At 32.8% G+C, this 21,271-nt stretch overlaps 1 protein-coding gene and 1 non-coding gene across 15 annotated transcripts in view; both read right to left on the bottom strand.

The window, feature by feature from the left end:
• St7l (suppression of tumorigenicity 7 like) overlaps positions 1-21,271 on the bottom strand; it is a 156,055-nt gene that overhangs the window by 117,115 nt on the left and 17,669 nt on the right. For 12 of the 14 annotated variants that reach the window (XM_076863013.1, XM_076863004.1, XM_076863008.1 and 9 more), the window contains 6 exons: positions 20,690-20,744; positions 16,926-17,041; positions 11,610-11,688; positions 4,649-4,803; positions 1,852-1,949; positions 1,339-1,453 (listed from right to left, as the gene is read on the bottom strand). In XM_076863013.1, the coding sequence (XP_076719128.1) occupies positions 1,339-1,453; positions 1,852-1,949; positions 4,649-4,803; positions 11,610-11,688; positions 16,926-17,041; positions 20,690-20,744 (618 nt within the window). The remainder of the gene's footprint in view (positions 1-1,338; positions 1,454-1,851; positions 1,950-4,648; positions 4,804-11,609; positions 11,689-16,925; positions 17,042-20,689; positions 20,745-21,271) is intronic. The other 2 variants (XM_076863005.1, XM_076863012.1) reach the window with 1 other exon arrangement.
• On the bottom strand, positions 1,038-1,110 carry Trnat-cgu (transfer RNA threonine (anticodon CGU)). Its single transcript has one exon. It is a non-coding gene; the product is annotated as a tRNA-Thr (tRNA).

The following is a 21,271-nucleotide window of genomic DNA, read 5'->3' as shown; positions in this document are numbered from 1 at the left end:
TGGTAGAGCACTTGCCTAGTATGTGGGAGGCACTGGGTTCGATCCTCAGCACCACATATAAATAAATAAAATAAAGGTCCATTGACAACTAAAAGAAAAAAAAAAGTTAAAAAAAAAAATTCTCCCAATTCTACTTGTGGTAAACTGTCTATAGTACAATAATAAAAATAACCAACATAGACTGAATTATTGTTATGGGAAGACTAATGAACAAAGAAGAAGAATACCTGGGTTTAAATTCAGGATTGTCACTAGTTGGGAGATACCCAATATTTAACCTTCTTAAATGTTAGTTTCCCAATTTAGTAACTGGAAAGAATAAAAACACTTGTCCTACCATCTTACAAGATTAGTATAAGGATCAGATGAGATTAAAATTGTGCTTTTGTAACTAAAAAGCATTATAAATGTTATTCAGCCTTTTTTTTTTTTAAGGAATTAGGAATTAAACCTAGAAGCCTTTATTACTGAGCTACATTCCCATACTTTTTCTTTAAAAACTTAAATCTTTTTTTTAAATCTTTATTTATTTATCTTTATGTGGTGCTGAGGCTCAAACCCAGTGCTTCACATATACTAGGCAAGCACTCAACCACTGAGCCACAACCCTAGTCTCCCATACCTTTATTATACTTTTTATTATTCTCAGACACGGTCTTGCTAAGTTACTCAGGCTGGCCTCAAATTTGTGATCCTTCTGCCTCAGCTTTCCAACTAGCTAGGATTACAGACATGCAACCCCATATGTGGTTTCTGAATTAGTCTTTATAAATACTGTTAAGCAACTTCTGTTAGCTTTCCTTGATATTCAAACGAGTATAAAAATGAGGCACCCTACTATGTGCACAGCATTTATACTTTTCCAATTATCTCATGCAAGTCATGCTGTCTTCAATGTAACCAATGTTCATTTGTTTATACATTCCACTAAACTGTAAATCCTACGATGATGAAATCCATTTCTTCTTGTTCACATTTTATTCCAAAGTGCTTCATTCCTATTAGACACTCAATAAACAATTTTTTTTTTCTTTTGGTGGTAGTGCTGGGGATTGAACCCAGGGCCTTGTGTGTACGAGGCAAGCACTCTACCAACTGAGCTACATCCCCAGCCCAAAAGAATAAAACTTGACAGAAGAAAAAGTTCCTCCTTGTAGGCTTTTGCTACCAAAAGTCCTGATAAAAAAGATACTTAATAGCAATTTGTACTTACACATACTAAATACTGACTGGAAGAATAGAGAAAATTAGAGAAATACTAGAATAGTATCATATTTATGAATACATAATTTAAAAGAAAATCCTTTAACATACTATCAACTAAGACAAAAAACTCACCATCATATTTTGCTAGGACTGCCTGAACATCTGCATAGGCCTGTAATTCTAAAAGTGATTCTAAGAGATTTTCATGGATGTTCAACATGGTAAGAGGAGGAAATTCTTTCATCAACTGTACATTGAAAGAAAAAAAAGAGATTAAAATTAGAACAGAGGAACTTTCACTAAAGTTGAAATTCTTTTGCTTCTTTACAAAACTGTAGAGACTCAGTCCTTAAAAAATGTATGTATATTAGGAGTTGGGGCTGTAGGTCAGTGGCAGAACGCTTGCCTCGCATGTGTGAGGCACTGGGTTTGATCCTCAGCATGACATAAAAATAAACAAATAAAGGCATTCTGTCCATTTACAACTCTAAAAAACAAGTTTTTAAAAAAGTATGTGTATTAAATAAATATCATTATAAAACCCATCAAATAAAAAACAGTAATTATGTATTAAAATAACTGGTAACTTCAACTACATTTTATTTTTAGAGGACTCCATATAACAGTTTCAGTTATCAAACTTACATCTCTCATTATTTTCACTGCTTCTCTTATTCTTCCTAATTTTCTTGCACACATTGCCAATCTTCTTTTAATATATACTAGCACATTGGTATCTCTCCCTATATAAAAAAACAAAAAGTAACACAATATTACTTTCATATTATGGCCTGTTATTTCACTAGAATATTATTTCTTAATTGCTTATCCTACAAGATTCAATTAAAATTAAATTGTGTCAAGATGGAAGAATATTTAATGATTACTGAATCTGGTTGATGAATATTTTGAATGGGAATCTCTTACATTTGTTTATGCTTGAAGTTTTATGTGTTAAAAGTTTAGATTACACACACACACACACACACACACACACACATTTTTTTTTTTTTTCTGGTGCTAAGGATTGAACCCAGGATCTTGTGCCTGGGAGGCAAGCATTTTACCAAGTGAGCTATATCCTCAGCCCCTAAATGTTTAAAATATATGCTGAATTACTTTTGCCTCTAATAGTAAGTAATCTGAGTACAGTATATAGAATGTAATTTGTGTTTGAATAACAAATTCAATTTAATATTGCTGGAAAAGAAATACATATATTAAAAGGAAAATATAACATAGCCTATTATTTTAAGTTTCTGCATAAATAATCTATAGTTTTAATATTCTCTATTTTTTTAACTGAAAAACTCAAAATGTTCAAAGTACAATTTCTATGACTAATGTAAACTTTTTATTAACAACTAATAACAAACTATGAAACTACTTCTAAGAAGGACTAACAAAATTCTGTAACATGTTTAATTTTAATTTTATATTATGTAAAGACAAATGGCATGTTTTTTGTTTTGGTCAGAATTGAGGATTGAATCCAGAACTCTCACATGGTAGGAAAATTTTCTATCACTGACCTACATCCCTGGCCCTTTTTATTTTTTGTTTTGAGACAGGGTTTCACTAAGTTGCCCTAGTTTGTCCTCAAATTTGTGATCCTTCTGCTTGACCCCCTGAGTTGACCTTATTACAGACATAGTTTCATAAGTTCCAGTCTGCAAAACTAAATATTCCTGCAGTTGTGTGTAATAACATACATTAATGAAACATACTGTAAACATCATATTTAACTTGGAGAGAAAACATTATCTAACTTTTAATTTCCACAAACAAAAGATTTAGAACGTAACTGCTAATGGATAATGCATTACATAAACATATTTCATTTACTTTATATTAGCCACCCAAATCATAAAACTAAAATCCTCTGGCCATAAAAGGTAACAAGCAGGAGCAACATTCCTAATTCTAACATCTCTGGTAAAGTGTCTCAATCATAATCAGAAGAGTATCGTTAAAGATTAGAGAGACCATTTGACCCAGTTATCACACTACTCGGCATATCCCCAGAGGAATTAAAATCAGCATACTATAGTGATATGGCCACATCAATGTTCACAGCAGCTCAATTCACAATAGCTAAGCTATGGAACCAACCTAGGTGCCCTTCAAAAGATGAATGGATAAAGAAAATGTAGTACATTGGATTGTTAATCAGCCATAAAGAAGGAGGAAATTACGGCACTTGCCAGTAAATGGATGAAATTAGAGACTATCATGCTGAGTGAAATAAGCCAATCCCAAAAACCCAAAGGCTGAATGTTCTCTCTGATATATAGATTGCTGATCCACAATGATAGGGGGGAAGGAGGAATGGAGGTTCGCTGAAATGGACAGAAGGAAGGGAGATAGGAATAGGATAATGAAATGGACAGAAGGAAGGGAGATAGGAATAGGATAATGAATTGGACATAACTTTCCTATGTTTAAATATGAATACACAGTCAGTATAACTTCACATCACATATAACCACAAAAATGGGAAGTTGTACTTCATGTTATGAATGATATGTCAAAATACACTCTACTTTCAAAGAATTAATAAAAAAAAAAAAGGAATGGAAAGACTTCAGTTGTTGTGGCTAATCTGATCCCAAACACAATCACAGAAAAAAATTAACCAAAGAAAGAACCAATGTTACATATAAGGCTGGATTTTATGTTAAGAATTAGATGGTATGACTGGATGTGGTGGTGAACACCTGTAATCCCAGCAATTTGGGAGACTGTGGCAGGAGGATTATAAGTTTGAGGTCAGCCTCAGCAAGTTAGTGAGACCCTATCTCAAAATTAAAAATAAAAAGGACTGGGGATATAACTCAGTGGTAAACCAACCCTGGGTTCAATCCCCAGTTCCAAAAAAAAAAAAAAAAAAGAATAATCAGAGCCACTCCTTGATGCTACATATAGATAACAGTCTGAAGAGCAAACAAAATGATGTCCTGGGTTGGGGATGCAGCTCAAGGGTACAGTATTTGCCTTGTATGTGCAAGTCTCTGGGTTTGACCCCAGCAGCAGGAAAAAAAAAAAAAAAAAGCCCTATTACTGAGTAAGGATGAAGATAAAGAAAATACCATCAATAGGATCTTCTCAATCAATACTAATAATCACGAGAATGCTCTCCTAAATACCAAATAGTTTTATATTTATGTTTCTCTAATAACCAGGTGTTCAATTCTTGTATGAAATAAATTACCATTAAGTCTCAAAACAGCATATTTCCTTTCAATAACCAGAGCAAATTTAATCCTTTTCATAAGCTTTTTCTGGCTATTACATATTTCTGTCTTACTGGCTTATACGTATTAATAAATTAGTTAAGTAAAAATTAGCTAATCTATGAGCATTGTTTTTATTGTTGGTGGTCTGTTTTTTAAACATGCAAGATCCAATTATAGGTGCTAAAAATCAGTTCAAATTTGCTTACTCAGTTGAGCTTCATGCTGAGGACTCTGATGCTGGCACTGCTGTGATCGCCTATAAATTGTTTCTCCTGCCTTGAGTGCCTGTTTAAATAACCTTTCAGCATCTACAATAGTGGTTGCTTCTTCCTCGGCCAGTAGAACATATGCAGTGGCACAGCTATAAAGAAAGCAAAGCAAGGCAATTTGAAATAAAACTGTAAGGGCAAGTATTTTCTCTTGGGTATGTCCCTTTGCTCTAAACCAAGTTTCCCTTAGCTTTACCTATACTTTCCATCTCTTGGGGGAAAAAACAAAAACAAAAACCAATTTTATTAGATGTTTTAATTTCTTGGGGACATACTAGTATATTCATTATGTCTAATTCCACAATTTTTTTTCAGTCTCTTATCTTTCTTCTTTTTTACCTCCATGGTCTGACTCTGTGTTTTCTTTTTGTACAAGGGGAGAAAAAGGTATATAAAGAATTGTATGAAAAGTAGTTCTGCCAACCATATACTACAGTGATCAGACTTGCTCTTAGTCACTACATATTTTGTAATATCCAACTCCTGTGGGCAGCTATGAAAGACAGTGAAGATAGGGAAGGGGTCTCTATGCTAAAGAGACACCTTTCATATCTGACTCAAAAAAACATTTCAGGACTAAGCTTTTCCTTCAAACATGAGTATTCCCTCTGCATGTGGCTCTATCCTCCCCTGGACTTATGCACAGTAGAATGCAGCATACTTCCCTTGATCTGAATTCTAGTCCTTCCTTCAAACTCCTACCCTCATTACTTATACCCATGCTTACCTCAAGTTTTCTTTTCTTCACCCTACTAAAACAGAGATTTTTCTTTGTATTAGCCCGTCAATGGCTGGCTAATAACATAAATTCATTCTTATTTTTGGATAAAAGAAAAGAAGGAAAAAGTTTCCGTTTTCTTATTTTGGTACTAGGGATTAAACCCAGGGTTACTTAACCATTAAGCCACATCCCTAGTTCTTTTTGGGACAGAGCCTTGTTATATTGCTGAGATTGGCTTTGAACCTGTAATTCTCCTTCCTCAGCCTCCCAAGTCACTGGGATTATAGGGCCATGTGCCACTGCACCTATTTAAAGTTTCCCTTTTCATTTCCAGAAATAACAAGTACCTCTCTTTGGGGACCATGTCTTAGTTCTGATAATATAAGCCTACACTGTCCAGAACAGTCAGTGGTCACATATACTTACTGAGCACTTGAAACACGGCTAGTCTGAACTGAAATGTGACATAAGTGTAAAACGCACACAGAATTTTGAAGACTGAGAAAAATATTAAAAATGTTTCAATAGAACAGTGTTTATCTCAACAAGACGAGAGACACTATTGGTAAAAAGTACAAGTGCGGGCATGAAACAAAAGTGATGGCCAGATAACTATCACCATCAATTAAGGTTGAGAAGAGTCTTTCAGATATGGAAATGTAAATCATACCATTTAGGCAAATAGTAGTCTAAATTAAAGTATTCAATAATTTCACTAATCAACAATAATATCTCCTATATATTACGTGGATTTATCTGAAATATTAGATATACGCTGCTTTAAACACTAGGTATCCTGCCATTTCCAAAACCAATTCAAATGTTTTAAAATAACCATAATAAAAATACTTTTTAAAAGATCTAAATGGATAAAATTGATGCAGTTGAATCAAAATATAAACATTATTACTTATTTATTTTTGTGGTGCTGAGGATCAAACCTAGGGCCTTACAAATGCTAGGAAAGGGCTCTGCCACTGAGCTATATCCCCAGTCCCTCAAGATAATTTTTATTTTTTTTATTTTTTTTATTTTTTAGTTATCGGCGGGCACAACATCTTTGTTTGTATGTGGTGCTGAGGATCGAACCCGGGCCGCACGCATGCCAGGCGAGTGCGCTACCGCTTGAGCCACATCCCCAGCCCCCTCAAGATAATTTTAAATTACATTATAGTTGTATGGTATGAAGAGGTTTTTCTTCTCCTAAAGCCTTCTTGTATTTATTCTTGCACCTGAAGATGTTAATGCAATAAATTAATTATATGAATATCTAATGAATCTTACTTTGGGGAATGTAATTTTCTTAAGTTGAGGTTAAATTCACATACCAAAAAAATCACAGTTTAAAGTGTTTTAAAGTGCATAATTCAGAGACTTTTAATAAGTTCTCAAGGTTGCACAATTACCAGCACTACATAATTCTAAAACATTTTCATTACCCCTAAAAGAAATCCATAAGTCTCCCTAACTCCTGACAATCATATATCTATTTTCTCACTTGATAGTGTCCATTATTGGATAAAAGATTCTAACTGATGAATGTAATTTATTTTTTTCTTATTACTTGTGTTTTTCGGATCCTATTTAATAAACCACTGTAAAATCCAAAGTTGGGGAGATTTGTTCCATATTTTGTTTTCTTCTTCTTCCTTCCTTTACTTACTTATTTATTTAGGAGGTGCCTATCTATCTATCTATCTATCTATCTATCTATCTTAGAGGTGCTGGGAGCAAACCCAGGAGTAATTTACCACAAACTACATCTCCAGTAGTCCCTTCACCATTTTTTTTTTGAAACTGTGTCTCACTAAGTTGCCTGGAAAGGCTAGCCTTGAACACGAGTTAGCTGGAATTATAGGCATATGCTATCATGCCCATTTTGATCTGTGTTAGGTCAAACATGTTAGGTCCTTGATTAATTTTGAATTAATTGGTATGTATATGTGAGGTAAAGAGTTCAATTTCGTACTTTTATATGTGGCTATCTAGTTGTTCCAGCATCATCTGTTTTCTAAAAAGAATACTTTTCTCTCCACTGAATGTAGTGGCACCTTGGTCAAAAATCAGTTGACCATAGATATCAACTTATTTCTGGATTCTCAATTGAAATCCATTGATTTAGGTTTCTATGTTTATGATTTAATTGCTGTAGTTTTGTATTAAGATTGAAAATCTTGAAGTGTGAGTCCTCCAACTTTGTTTTTCTCTTTCAAGACTGTTTAGGCTATGCAGAGTCACTTGCAATTCCACATGAATTTTAGGACCAGCTTGTCCATTTCTGCAAAAATAGTAATTGCAATTTTGATAGGACTGCACTGAATCTATAGATCAACTTGGGAAGGACAGTGATGCCATAATAATATTTAAGTCATCCAATCCATAAATAGAGGATGTCTTTCCATTTAAGTTGTCTTTAACTATCTGAACAGTGTATTATAGCTTTCAGTGTACAAGTCTTACATATTCTTGGTTATATTTATTCCAAAGTATCTTAATAATTTTGATGCTATTGTAAATAGTATTATGTTATGATCTGAATTTGAAATGTCCCCCAAAGGATCATGTGTTGAAAGTTTGGTCCCCAGTAATGTTCAAAGATGGGGCTCTTAGAAGTGATTATTAGATCATGATGGCTCTGACCTCATCAATTTATTAAACCATTAAAGGATTCATAGCTGAATGGACTACTGAGAGGTGGTGGAAAGTGTAGGAGATAGAACCTAGGTGAAGGGAGTAAGTTTTTGAGGATGTGCTCTTGACTATATCTTGTTCCCAGTCTCAGTTACTATTTTTCCCTCTGCTTCTGGCTACTTATGAATCGAGCTGTTATCTTCTGCCATTTCCTTTTGCTATGATGTTCTGCCTCACCTCAGGACCAAAGCAGTGGAGCAGGTCAACCATGCACTGAAACATCAGAAATCATGAGCCAAAAAATACCTATCCTCCTTTAAGTTGTTTTTTGTCATAGGGATAAAAAACTAACACAGATTTGTTTTCTTGGTTTCCTTTCCAAATTGTTCAATGCTAATGTACAGAAATGCAGCTAATTTTTTATATTAAGCTTGTCTCTTCAAACATTTTTGAAATCTTTATTGGCTCTAGTAGTTTTTTGTTTTGTTTTGTTTGGTTTGGTACTAGGGATTGAACCCAGGGGCACTTAACCACTGAGCCACATTCTCAGCCCAGCTCTGGTAGTTTTGTTTGTGTCAATTAAGATTTTCTACATATAAAGATAATGTTATCTATGAATAGATAGTTTTACTCCCTCATTTCTAATTAGGATGACATTTTTTTTTCTTTTTCTTGCTCAACGTCCCTAACTAAAACCTCTACTGCTATGTTAAATTAAATGGTAAGGGCAGATATCCTTGCCTTATTTCTGATCTCAGAACACTTTCAGTTTTTCATCAATCAGTACATAGTTATCACTGGGTTTTTCATAGATACTTTTTTATCAGATTGTGGAAGGTTCCTTACAGTCCTAATTTTTAAAATGTTGTCATCATATATTGGTGTTAGATTTTGTCAAATACTTTTTCTGCATCAATTGAGATAATCATGGTTTTTGTCCTTTGTTCTATTAATGTGATGCATTACATTAACTGATTTCCGTGTTTTTATCATGAAAGGGTGTTGGATTTTGTCAAATGCTTTTTCTGCATCACCTGAAATGATCAGTGATTTCTCTCCTTCATTCTGTTAAGGTGATATATCACATTGATTAATTTTTATATACTGAGCCATTCTTACATTCTAATAATAAACACCACTTGGTCAGGGAATATAATACTTTCAATATATTGCTGGATTTTATATGTTAGTATTTTCTTTTGGGACGCTTTTCTTCAAATATTATTTTCTGCCTTTCTCTCTCTTCTCTAGGACTCACATTATGTATAAGCTAGTATGTTTGATATTGTCCCATAGGTCTCTCTTAGAGACTTCATTTTCTTCATTTCTTTATTTTTTCTTGCTCCTTAGATAATATCAATTGAAATAACAAAAGTTAATTGATTCTTCTGTATGCTTAAATCTACTATTGAACTCAGTACTAATTTTTTATTCCCAGCAGAATTTTCAATTTGAGAATTTCCAGTTAGATTCTTTTTATTATCTCTTCCTCTTTATTTATATTATGTAATGGCAATACATTATTCTTATGGTTTTCATTAGCTCTTTGAACACATTTAAAATAATTTATTTAAAGTCTATTAAGTCCAAAGTCTAGGCTTCTTTAGGTGCAGTTTCTATAAATTTCTTTTCTTTCCTATGCATTGCCTATATATATATATATATATATATATATATATTTGTTTTCTTTATAATGTTTCATTGAAAATGGGAAACCCTGATTATTATATTTTGAAAACTCTGGAAATAAGATTGTTTTGTACTCCATCTGTCATTGCTGTTTGTTGTAGTCGCTTGTTTAATGACTTCCCTGAACCAATTTTATAAAATTCACATTCTTAGTCATGTGGAGCAAATGAAGTGTGAGCTGTTAGCTTAGTAGTAAGTTAATGATTCGGCAAAGATTTCCTGAAACACTGAAACTCAAAAAAATCCCACAAAAACCAGAAGTTTTTGCAGATGGGCTGTGAGTATGTTGTATGTGCACACGCATACCAGGCATCTACCAACTCTGCCTTAGTCTTTACTTCTTGCTTTCACACAACCTGAAGGTTAGCCAGACATAAGCGCTCAGGGCCTTTTCAACTATTTTCTTTTTCTAAAAATTTATATATATATATATATATATATATATAAACATATATATAAATATATTTTAGTTGTTGATGGACCTTTATTTTATTCATTTATTTATATGTAGTGCTGAAAATCGAACCCAGTTCCTCACACATGCTAGGCAAGCACTCTACCACTGAGCCACAACCCCAGACCATTTTCAAGTCTTTTCTAAGCACATGTTCAACTTTGACCAAGCATAAGGCTTTGAGATCCCCAGGTATATGTGGGAGCTCTTCAGAGCCTTAATTCCCCAGTGTATCATTCTCCAGCCTTTCCTCATAAGCTTTCTAGCTTGTCTGTTTTTAGCCCCAGCTGTTATCCCTTGCCTCAGACAATAGTGACTAATGCAGTTACCTTTAAATATTTTCAACAAACGTGCCTTATGTAGTTAATTCAGTTCTGAGAAATGTTCAAGTTAACTCAAATAAAGGCAAGTCTTTTCAGTTGGTCTTTCATGGAGCCATCACACAAGTTAAAACAACCACTGTTCTTTGATAAAATGATATGGATCTATACTTACAATGTGCACTACTGTCTTCAAGGTTAATACTGAGCTTGGGAGTAGATGATCGGGCCAGGGTATATTAAACACGATAGGTATTTTCACCTTTAACATTCACTAGATTGCTGTAAACTTTTTTATTATTTTGATTGTGAGTTTATTCACTGTTTTTGGAGTTCACTACTCTATCATTTTTGCACCACTTTGGGAAAACATTCCTTGAGTGACCCCAAATAGACTATATTTTTACTCTTGGCATTTATTTAGTATGTATTAGATTAATTTCTATTAGCTTAGTGCAGTGATGCACAACTGTAATCCCAATGAGGCTGAATCAGGAGGATTACGTGTTTGAAGCCAGTCTCAGCAACTTGGATCTGTCTCAAAATAAAAAGGGCTGGGGATGAATCTCAGTGGTAGAGCATCCCTGAGTTCAATCCTCTACTGTCAAAAATATATATATAATAAATTAAAATAAATAAATAAATGTTGTTAACTTGGGGAGGGATGTTGACAGAGTTATGTTTTACTTATTTTGAATCCTCTTCTTATGCCTTTAAGCCCATTAGCAACTGACATTCTTAGTACTGAATGAATGTTCTGAATTAATGATTTAAATGAAAAACAAAATGAAAACACTGGCATAAGCATTTTAATACCCTTATAGTATTATCACATTCTCCATTAAAAAAAAATCCTAACATGATTTCTATTCAAAATCATATATAAGTTTTAAATTTCAGAAACAAAATAGAGATGTCAGTGAATACTGCAAATTTTATCTTTAGGAAGAGGGAACTATAATAGTATAATGTATAATAGTATAATGACTCCAAGGGTCTTAGAAACAGACAAAAGGAAATATAAAAATCATTTGCCTGAGTTTCCTTTAAAACAAACTTATTTTCCATATAATTCAAACTTACTCATTGTTTAATTCTAAAGCTTGATAGGCTGCTTTGATTCGAGCTGGAGGATTTCTTTCCCTCCATGCCTTCTGCATAACTGTAGGAAAAATATTTCAAAAGTGGATGAGATGGTAAACATAAATAACTTTATGCAAAACATATGAAGAATGAACAAGGAGAGTAAATAAAGCTTTAAATAATATGTTTTTAAATATATAAAACAAGAAGTTGAGTTTCTAATTCACATTAACTTTATGAGAAATTTACATTAAATATAGAAGGTTTAAGTGTAATAAAAATAATCTTTCCCTGATTTATTTGAATAACAACATATAAGGTACTTAACTAGTTTAATTTCATCGTTTATTATATGTGAATATTAATATATCTAAATGCACGTTAAATTTCAGTTTGAGTGATATTAGATGATAGTCAACATGAAATATTCCAGTTCTGTTTTTATCATTTTCTAAAGATTCTATGGAACTGCTATAAATATACAAAAACTTAAAAACAGAGTCTGTCTAATCAATGATTCACTCTAAGAAGAATGTGTGGATTCGCATTTTGCATGAAAAGCAGAGGGAAGAATTAATTTAGAATATAATACATCTCTGGAATATGTCACCTTTACCAGAATTCAACAAAAGCCTAAGCTAGAATTTCTCTGGAAAAATCATATTAGTTTTGCTACCATTCACTATACTAAAATAAAGATATCACACTAAGTAACATTTCTTAAAAATTAAAGGAACAAACAAACAAAATGAAGATATCTGGCTTAGTTTAAGCTTGATAAGAAAAACAAGGAACCTATGAGTGTTGATTTTGGAACAAAACCCACCTCTGTCCAGAAAGAATAATGTGGAAAATGTTTGATTTTTCCCTTGGAAAGAAAATATTAGTGTTGGCTTAGAAAAGGAGACAATATATTCCACTTGTGTAACAAAAAATTCTTTTCTCATATCAAACATGTCACCAGCTAGCTGACAGCTAATGCTTCCTGAACTTGACAAATTGATGCAAGGCAGCATCCATCTGATACTAAGTAAAGAACATTATTCTGTTGAAACTCTAAAATATTATATAAAAATAGAGCATAATATTAGATTTGCTATTTCTGATGATAGGGCTCTTTTCTATAAGTTATATGATATTTACAAGTCAAATTTTAATACTAAATCTTTACCAACATTTTAAAGAGTTATTTGATATTCAGGTATATTAAGTACATATCAATTTCTTTAACCAATTCCCTTTTGATGGACAACTAAATTATATCCAATACTTTGCTAACATAAAACTGTGATAACAATCTTTCAGTGTCTATCTTTGCATAGCTGATCAAATATTTCCTTTCTAGAAATAAAAGGTTCTGGACATATGTCTCCAAATTCCTCTCAACAATATCATATTAATTTATATTCTCACTTTATAGGAGACTGATAATTTCCATACTTCCTTAACAACCTACTACAAAAGTTGAGCATCCCCAATCCAAAAATCCCAAATCTGAAATACTCCAAAATAAAGAACATTAACCACAGGTGGGCAATTCCACACGTGACCTCATGTTCTTGCAGTCAAAACACAGGTACACTAAAAATACTGTATGAAATTACCTTCAAGCTAAGTGTATAAAGTGTACATGAAATATAAGTGAATTTTATGTTAGGACTTGAGTCCCATTCCCAACATATCTCCTTATATATTTGGAAATATTAAAAAATTTTTAAAAATCTGAAATCCAAATATTTATGGTCTCAAGTATTTCTTATAAGGAATATTCAATCTGCCTTATCAATCTTTGCTAATATGTGAAAACAATCTCATTTTTTAAAAATTTTTCTATTGAGGTTATCTCATCTACTTTTAAGTAATTTTTCTTATTTTTCTGTTTTCAAATGCTCTATCTGGCCTTTCAAGATTATTCTTCATAACCCAAGTCAGTCCTAACTCTAAGGGGAAAAGGGAAGTAGAGGAAGGAAAAAAATGTGCATTTTTTTTTTTCTAAAATAAGGATCAGGAATAATTTAAAGCAAAATGTTGACTTAGTATTCAATTGTTCTCTTTAAGACCTCATGACATGCTTTAAAAAATTAAAAAAAGCTTTTAGTAATTCATTCAAATTTATCTATTTTTAAGCCAAATATTTTGACATTCTAATAAGCACAAAAGAGACTAGCAGTTATCCCTAGGACAGGGGTCACATATGTAAATGTCTACAGAGGCCAGGTAGGAAACATGACAATGAACTAAAACCACATTTACTGTCTGAAGAGAATAGCCACAATTCATTTCTAGCTTATTACTGCCAAGTGGAAATGTAGATCCACTTTCCCCATACTTTCCAAAAAGTGTAAATCAGATTTTAATGTGAATTTTGCTCTTTATTTATTTTTTTAATAGAATCTCTCTGTTGTCCAGGATGGCCCTTAATTCCTGGCTTTACGTGATTCTTCTACCTCAACCTCCCAAGAGCTGGGACTACTGGTACATGCCATTGTGACCAGCATCTTTATTTTTAAATGTTGAAAATTAAAACATATAATTCAAAAAACATTGCTGGCTGTCCCTTGAGAATATGAGTTTTTGTTGTTGTTGTTGTTGTTTTAGTTACAGATGGACATAATACCTTTATTTTACTTATTATTTTTATATGATGCTGAGGATCTAACCCAGTGATTCACATGTGCTATGCAAGTGCTCTACCACTGTGCCACAACCCTAGCCACAAGAATATGCTTGTTCTCTGCCTTAGATAAACAAATTGATAAGATGAGAACAAAATCAACTCATTTAATGATTACTAAAGATGATAATTCAAGGGAAATTTGCCACATCCCATATACATACACATTTGTTTTTTGAATATAAAACTATTAATATATATCATTGGCTTTCTGGGAATTTGGTCTAGTCCAAGCTCCAAGATTTATCTATCTTTCCATCTTGGAATTTGAATTCAGAAGAGAACATTATCATGGAAGATGCATGCTAATATGTTTACTTGAACTGAAAAATGAAGTCACAGACTTCACTACCAGAAAGCGTCTGGTTTGTTTAATAGGATTGAAAAATGAAGACATGCATCCAATTAGGTTTCATGGAGGACATATTTCAAAGTTTAAAGATCTAAGTTATATATCTGTAAGGACTTGATAAAACTTTGATTAAAATATATCACATTATTTAAAACCTAGACCAAATGAAATTTACATTAAAAAATGTATACTTTTTTATTGTAGAAAAGTCTGCTTATGATAAAAGACTTAAGCATTAATTATAATACAATTATAAAGTATGTAAAATAGATATGCATTAAGAAGAAAAAGGACTTACAAAAGTTTGTTACTGTTAGAAAATGTTTGATCATTTAGTTTTCAATAGATAGGTGGGTATCAAATTTTTTGATTCTAGGACCTGGGGCAATATATGTAGCTTAGTAGTAGAGTACATAGCATGTGTCCTGGGTTCAATCCCAGAAAACATACACATACACACACACACACACACACACACACACACACAGATAAAATAAACTGATTCCATGTTGTATATTTAAAATACGGCATATTAATTTTACTTTTTTAATGTCTACATTTTGCAATATGTCAAAAATTACATTCTTTGTAATTATTTTACCTTGTAATGTTAATTTTAAAAAGATTGAGTTAGGCGCAATGGTGAATGCCTGTAATCCCACTGACTGGGCTGAGGAAGGATCCCAAGTTTGAGGCCAGCCTCAGCAATTTAACAAGGCCCTAAGCAATTCAGTGAGACCTTGTCTCAAAAAATAAAAAGGACTGCGGACATAGCTTAGTGGTAGAGCACCCCTGGGTTCAATCCCCAGTACCAGGAAAAAAAAAAAAAAAGTAAAAGGACACATATGTGGGGAGCCACACTGAAGGACCATGCCTTCCAGACCTGATGCCTCAGGCTCTGGCCAACCACTCAGATAGCAAGAAGGTCATCTTTGTGGGGCATGCCCCTAGGGTTGAGTTACACTCACCTGTTCCCTTATACTCCTGCCCCTTCTGCCCTTTTATGAATAGAACTTTCTAAGAACAAGAGTCCTCCCCAATAAAAGCTGACTTCCAAATGTGTTCCCCCTCTCTCATCAGCCTCTCATGACTTTCTCTTGCTTTCCCTTTTGGGGAGCCTGAGGATGAAAGATGGGGAAGACATCCTGAAGCTTGTATAAAGGTAAATCATGTCTGTGTTTTTATTTTATGTCCCTGCAAATTCACACGAGTGATCTTAGTTCAGCTGCCTGCACTGGTCGGGGGTGGCACACATAATTTTTAAATTCTTTTTGGAGAAAGTGAATGTTTTAAGACTATAGTTTTAGTGTAGAAATGTTTTAAGACTACAGTTTTAGTGGACAGTCAGAGGGGCTGTTTGGAAAGTCTACTGATGTTTGCAATTCTGACTATGAGAGGGAGGTAAGGGCTAATTTCCAGACTCACTTCAATCCTTAAAATTAACTCATAATACTTATATTCTACTCCTATTTCTCTCTAAGACATACTTTTGCTAATAATAACATTAAACTTATAAACATAAAGCAATTCTTTTTTTAACCTCTATTTGAAATTAAATATTTTATGAAACCATATCAAAGATCCTTAAATTCCTGCTACCATCCATCCTTAATATATTTAATCCAACAACGATATATGACAATGAACTCAATTCAGTGCTAAGAAACTGGCTTTTTCAAACTACCTATCAATGTGGTTAAGTGGAAGTAGCAGTATTATAGTGGTTAAAAGCCAAACTGGAGTTTGAAACCTATCCTTATGTATTAGCTGTGTGATTAGGGCATACTACTCGATCTCTCTTTGCCTTAGTTCCTTTGTTTTATTTATTTACTTGCAGTGCTGGGGATCAAATCAATGGTCTTATGCATGCTAGACAAACACTTCAGCAGTAAGCTTCATCCCCAGAACCAGTTCTTTTATTTTTAAAACTGAACTGATATTAGTACCTCTCATAAAGTGGGAAAATTAAATTAGAACATTTCTAGAAATTACTTAAACCAGGGCTTTCATATGTGTCTTCCTTAATAGTGTATGAAACTTGGAGAGCAAGGAATATATTTTCATCTTTGATCCCTATCAGCTAGCACTCTGCCTGGCATACTGCAAATACTATATTATTTAATATAATTTGAGTTAATATATCTGTTAATATTTATTTAATCTGAGTTTCTTGTCAGTAATGCAAATAACTTCAACCCAAATAACTCTGGATATTATAATAAATAACTCTAAAGAACTTTTCAAATAATTTTCACAATCACTATTTGCACCATGAATAGATATGACGTACCTGTGTCTGAAGGACGTAAAAAGTCTGAGTCACAGGTGAAAAAGGTCTGATGGTCCTGTGCTGACAAGTTCATGTCATAGTACGTAAGTGGCTCTTTTCCAGTCACCCAAGTGTATCTTAACCAAAACACAAGAAAATATTTAAATTAGACATGAGAGAGCATCTGTCTGCTATAACATACACTATTTAAATTCCAAAGATAGAGGACTACAAGTTCTATATTCTATTTCAGGATATTTTAAAAATTTATTATACTTAGCAAAATGAGTGAGATAATCTACAAAAACTAATTAAGAATATGATAATAAAACATCAAAAATGAAATCAGAAAGAATAAATTATTCAATAAACAATGCTCTGAATACTGGATTTGAAGGAATAAAACAATGTTAGATATACACCTCATTAAATATATTTGAATAAATTCTCAATGAATAAAAATTAAATATTACAAGTAAAACTCCATAGAAGCTAAAAGAAAGGAGATATTTTTACTCAATATCAAGATGGTGTAGGACTTTCAGTGTATAGACAGAGCAGGGCACAGTGGTGCACATCTATCATCTCTACAACTCGGGAGGCTGAGACAGGAAAATCACAAGTTTGAAGACAGCCTGGGCAACTTAGCAAGACCCTCTCTTAAAATTTAAAAAAAAAAAAAAAGCAAAAACTGACTGGGTAAGTATCTCAGTGGTAGAGTGCTCCTGGGTTCAATTATCAGTACCCAATACCATAAAAAGAGAGAGAGGGGGGGGGGAGAGAGAGAGAGAGAGAGAGAGAGAGAGAGAGAGAGAGAGAGAGAGAGAGAGAGAGAAACTTTTTTTCCATATTTCATTAAAGTAAAATTATAAACTTTCATCCCACCCAACCCTACAATAAACTGTCTAGTAAATACTCTTTTTATTTTCCAAACCGGAGATTGAACCCAGGGATACTCTACCACTGAGATACTTCCCAAGATCTTTTTATTTTGAGATTGTTCTTGTTAAGTTGTTAAAGTCCTCAAACTTGTGATTCTCTTTCCTCTGCCTCTCAAGAAGATGGGATTACAGACATGCACCACCACACCAGGCTAGTAAATACATTTTTAAATGTCAAATCTCATTAGTAATAAGCAAATAGTGAATTAATTAAGTTTTACTCTTCACTATCAAACTGATGAAGATGTGTTATCAAGGATGAAGTGGAATACACATATGTATGTTATGGGAATAAATGCAAATTAGAATACATTTCTCAGAAATCAATTAGGTAATATCTATCAAAAGTCTTTAAAAAGTTACATCTAGGTGGAATTCCATTAAACATTTTCTCTCCTTAAAAAAAAAATTTAAATTTACATAGTAATGATTTTCAAAAATCAAGGGAAGAAAAAAAAACTGTTTATACCCTATGATTCAGTAATCCCTGAGGAATTAATCAAATTAATACAAATAAACCCTGAGGAAATAATCATAGATGTGGCTACATACTTATAATATACCAATTTAATGCTAACAGTGGAAAAATAATCTCAGTAACCCAGATGGGAGAGATTATGGGTAAAGTAAGGTATATGCATGCATACAATAGAAAAAAATACAACCATAAAAATCACATTTTTAAAGAAATCCACGTTATCAAGAAATTTTGTGGGAAATTCACATAATGTTATATTGGAAAAAAAGTAGGATGTATATCTTTGAGTATGGTGTTAAAGTTTTGTTTCTATATGTGCATATAAAAGAGAGACTGGATGGAGATATTCTAAAAACTAATAGCAATTAACACTTAGTGGTGGAAAAGTGATTTTTACTTTCATTTTTATGCATCTATGTATTTTTAATTTTGTACAATGAATATGCATATATTTTACAAACAGAAAAACTGAGTACCAGAAAAGAACATTTTTAAATGTTATTTATACATGATCAAAGTTCTTAAGTTATTTTATACCATTAAACAATAGCTGGGCATGGTGGCTCATGCCTGTAATCCCAGCACTTTAAGAGGCTGAGACGGGAGCATCACAAGTTTGAGGGCAGCCTCAGCCACTTAGCAAGACCCTATGAAACTTAGTGAGACTGTATGTCAAAATAAAAAGTAAAAAAGACTGGGGATGTGACTCGGTGTGTAATAAATAAATAAATAGCCTTGCTAAAATTTTAGCTTTTTTCCCCCCCTAAACAGATATCTATATCTGTAAGCAGATATATTTTAGTTGTCAAAGGATCTTTTATTTATTTATGTGAGATGCTGAGGATTGAACCCAGGGCCTCACACATTCTAAGAAAGCACTCTACCACTGAGGTACAACTCTAGCTCTAAAATTTTAGTTTATAAAAAAATTGTCATGAAGAAAAAAGGAAAACCAAATTCTTGTTAATCTATCAAAGTCTTGCTATGCATTCTAAAAGTAAGAAAATACTGAGCTAGAGGTATAGCTCAGTGGTAGAGCACTTCATCTTGCATGTATGAGGCCCTGGGTTTGGTCACTAACACCATAAAAGATAATAAAAATTTAAAAATAATTAGCAATCCATATTATTCCTAAAATGATTAGAGGCAGATGAAATACAAAGTATAACATAACCTACATTGAAAGTAAATTAAAAAGATCCAATAGAGGAAAAATAATAATTGGGACACAAATGGAACCTAAAATGAAATTAACCACAAAGTTCAGTGCATTTACTAAGAATTGATTACAGTATGGCTTTAAACTTTCTAGAACTACAAAATGATTATCAACCAATTCAGACTTTTTTGAATTAATCATTCAAAAGAAGCATATTTCTGGTACTAAGAAATTTCTCTTTAAAATCTTCATGAAGTGGAATCTGTATAATATAACAAGGAACTGTGGCAATAACTTAATAAACAGTGTAGAAGGTTCAAGGACCTCTTACAGAATCCCTTAATACAGGTTAAAGACATCTCTCATAAAAGCCTAGTTTTCACTTTCCAGGATGCCTCTATCTTACACTATCAAGTACTTATAAAGAAGGGTTACTATTTAATCATTTTTGTATCTCCATCATTTTGCACAGAGTAGGGTTGTACAGTGAGTTAAATAACATGCTCCAGTCTACCTCCAGGTAAAACAAAGTCCTACTCAAAATAAAAATGAAAGTCTGGGCTGGGATTGTGGCTCAGTGGTAGAGTGCTTAGAGTGCTCACCTAGCATGCAAGAGGCACTGGGTTTGATCCTCAGCACAACATAAAAATAAAAATAAAGATATTGCATCCACCTAAAACTAGAAAATACATATTTTTAAAAAATGAAAGTCAAATATCAATAGTTGGAAGTTTCTAGAGATGCTTTTTCATTCACAATAAAACTGGAAGAAAAATGAACACAGTAGTGTAGAGAGGAGATGGTAATATAAAATCAATAAAAAATCCTGTACCGTTGCACAAATATGAGCTCATATTCACATTCAGATTGATGTTTTCTAGTGAATCTTGCAATCTTGAAATTGAGCACATATGCATAGGAGTTTGCTGACACCTACAATTTTTTTAACCTCAAGAATTCTTTAAAAAAGGCTTTCTAACATAAACTAAGGGACTTATTACATATCACAAACATGATTTAAAGCATTGCTTCTAGTGATTATAAATATAGTCAAGATGCTGCCACATAAACTTGAGCTAATCTTTTTACCTTATTATATATATCAACATCTCCAACTGGAAGAAACTGTGATATATTTATAAAAACAAATGTTTCCATAGTACTTTCACTCTAAGACCATACTTATAATGAAAGCAAAATGTAGTACCTTCTATATTCTGCTCCTCTGAAAAGGTTTAAAGGGTTTCTCCATACCTTGCATTCTGAAAAACATGGGGAAAAAAAGAGTTCAAACAAATGCAGTGAAATCTTCATTTAATCAACATTCACTGTCTACCCAGTTATTCTAAGCACAACTAGCCACAGATGATACAAAGACAAATAAACCATTAATCACCCTGGCTCTCAAGAAGCATAGAATTAAATCTAGTCATTCCCTTATTTCTGTCTCCATAGTGTTTGGTTCATAATTCAGTTATGTCAGTTACCATTTAAAATGTGATTGATTATCTGTTTGGATTTTAATTTCCCCTCTCAAATATGATATCTTAGCTCACTTTAATGTTTGTAAAGCCTACCACAGTATCTGGAACTGACTTGTTTAACTGAATTAAATACAGCATGAATGTTAGTATTATGAACCATCACCTAAAATGTATGACAAGTGCTATAGTTGAGACCTGTTTTATTCCAACCAAAAAAAAAAAAAAAAAGGAAAGTGAATTTTTCTCTGGAGGAATCAGCGAAGGTTTTAGGGAGGAGGTGACATTTGAACTGACGCTGAATCATA

The sequence above is a fragment of the Callospermophilus lateralis genome, chromosome 7 (assembly GCF_048772815.1).
Source record: "Callospermophilus lateralis isolate mCalLat2 chromosome 7, mCalLat2.hap1, whole genome shotgun sequence".
NCBI lineage: Eukaryota > Metazoa > Chordata > Mammalia > Rodentia > Sciuridae > Callospermophilus > Callospermophilus lateralis.
This window is presented reverse-complemented; position numbering and strand designations above follow the sequence as displayed.